The 2,456-nt window shown below is 34.8% G+C and overlaps 1 protein-coding gene across 1 annotated transcript; it reads right to left on the bottom strand.

The window, feature by feature from the left end:
* LOC109329217 (uncharacterized mitochondrial protein AtMg00310-like) lies at positions 460-999 on the bottom strand. The gene is made up of 2 exons (XM_019562886.1): positions 958-999; positions 460-858 (listed from the first exon to the last, which is right to left on the bottom strand). The coding sequence occupies exons 1-2, from the start codon at positions 997-999 to the stop codon at positions 460-462; spliced, it is 441 nt and encodes a 146-aa protein (XP_019418431.1).

The raw sequence follows: 2,456 nt of genomic DNA, 5'->3' as shown, positions 1-2,456 counted from the left end.
ATTCCACAATCGAATCCGACAAGGTAATATTAATTTGAAGCCAGGAATAGAACCATTTCCACACATTAGAGACAAAAGGGCAAGAAAGGAAAAGATGCTCTCAATGTTCATCATGCAACAAACACAGATCGCACTTCAAATCATTCACCCCACAATATTTCTCTTATGAAGCTCCACTTTTGTTGCTATCCTACCTCTGATAACTTTCCACATTAAACAACACACTTTTGAAGGCGCACAATTTATCCAACATAAGTTAAGAACATTACCTGGCTCCATCATACTAGCATTCAAATGAGCCAAGTAAGCTGAGTTCACCATGTAGCATCCCGACTTATCAAGGTTCCATCTCCATCTATCACCAACATCACATTTGCAAGCATGGTTCTGGATTAGACTATAAAGGCTTCTTGCTACATCTTCCTCCCACGCAAATAAGTTTATCCTCCAATGAATATTCTAAGTCCACTCACCATTGGTCCAAACCCCGCACTCAGCTACCAAAGCGTCCTTATCTAAAGCAAGCAGGAAAAGTCTCGGAAAGATATCCTTAAGAGTTTGATTCCCAAACCAAATATCCTTCCAAAAGCAAGTATGAAACCCATCGCCAATTTCCTTCCAAAGGTTGGCTTCCATCCAGTCAGGTCCATCATCGTTAGTACCAATTTTAACCAAATCTCTCCACCACCTTGAAGCCGACGGACTAGAGTTAAAGACCCCATTAGTGCCATACTTAGAATCGATCACTTTAACCCATAGAGCATCAGAGTCCACCAGTATTCTCCATTTCCATTTTCCCAATAGAGCATCATTGAACTGAGAAAGATCCTTAATACCCAAACCCCCAAACTTTTTAGGCTTACACACATCCGACCAAGCAACTCAAGGAATACCTCTAACTCCTGCTTTATTACTCCAAAGAAAGTTTCTCTGAAGAGAGGTCAACTTCGATATAACCTTCTTTGGAGCCTTAAAAAGCGATAACATATAAATAGGCATATTCGTGAGAACTGAATTAATGAGAATCACTCTACCACCAAACGAAATATGCTTACACTTCTAAATTGCCAATCTGTTGGAAACCTTAATCAATAGTTATTATAAAAAAAAAGGAAATTTGACATGCCATGTTAGCACTCATTTGTGCAAAAATAGCACACACCATTGGAGAAGATTGGGAATGTTAGCTAACCTTAACTGATATCCTTGTTGGAGCATATATGTTAACTCTTAAAGCAAACCTATTCCACCATTCAAACAATAGCAATAGCAAAATGTTGGAGTATGATCCATCCTAGCATAAGATACTATTAAATTGGAGCGTTTAATTACTTAATAAATTATGCTAAGGATTTAATGATGTGACCAAAAAAGTTACACAAGCATACACCATATTAACTAACTGAGCCACTAGAGATCTAAAGTATATATCGCACAGTAGATAATTGTGTGGAATTAGTTTAGTTTAGTTTAATTTAATTTAATTTAATTGATTTTTTCTTCTTGCAGTCCATTTTTGTATACATTAATTTTTTTTTGCACTAACAAGTATGTCCCACAATCCTTTGGATAAAGAATTATTCATTTCAGGGTGTGTAACTACATGTCCAACAAATGTTGTTTACAGAAATCGAGCTCTTAACCTTTTGGTATTTCTAGAAATCTAGCAGGACTTTATATCACAAGACTAATATCTTGGTGGTTGTTTACATTGGATTGAAGTGTTATATCTCAAGTTCTCAACACATAAGTATATCACCCATGGTTTAAAATTTTATAAATTCAAATTACTATCTATTTGTTCAGGCCGGTTGAATATGGGCTACCCAACAATTCAATAGAGGCCCAATGGGCCACTTCCATCAACCCAAAACCTCTTTCAAAGTAGGGTTTCTTGCAATTAGTAGTTGATACGGCGCCACAATCCAAATTAAATTAGGGTTTCTTTCTCACAATTTCCCCTTTATAAACACACCTTAACACTATTCTTTTGTCAATTTTTTCCTCTCTCTCCAAGTTTCAAACTTTCTTACTGTTTTAGTTTTACAATTGCTTTGAAGTTTCTGGGTTTGTTTTATTTGGGAATCATATTCATCCTTTCCAATTATTCTCTCTCCAAGTTTCGATCTTTCATGTTTTAATTTTATGACTACTTCAATTTTCTGGGCTTGTTTTTTTGTTTGTTTAAAATAATTTGTCAATGTTTAGTGTGTAGTAATTTGTTGCGTAGATGGATGTGATGATTATTTCCCCAGATGATCGAAGCTGATATATCTGTGCGATTTTATTTCTCTTTGGAGAAATCAAGCCAATTAATCTGATCCATCTTTGTCTTAAATTTGTGGTTTTGTACAAATTCATCAATTTGTTATTGTTTTTATTTATTTCATTTTTTAACCAAGTCTAATATTCTAATTTTATTTATAAATCATTGTTTAATTTTAGTTGGTATGTGA

The sequence above is a fragment of the Lupinus angustifolius genome, chromosome LG16, assembly GCF_001865875.1.
Source record: "Lupinus angustifolius cultivar Tanjil chromosome LG16, LupAngTanjil_v1.0, whole genome shotgun sequence".
NCBI classification, from domain to species: Eukaryota; Viridiplantae; Streptophyta; class Magnoliopsida; order Fabales; family Fabaceae; genus Lupinus; species Lupinus angustifolius.
This window is presented reverse-complemented; position numbering and strand designations above follow the sequence as displayed.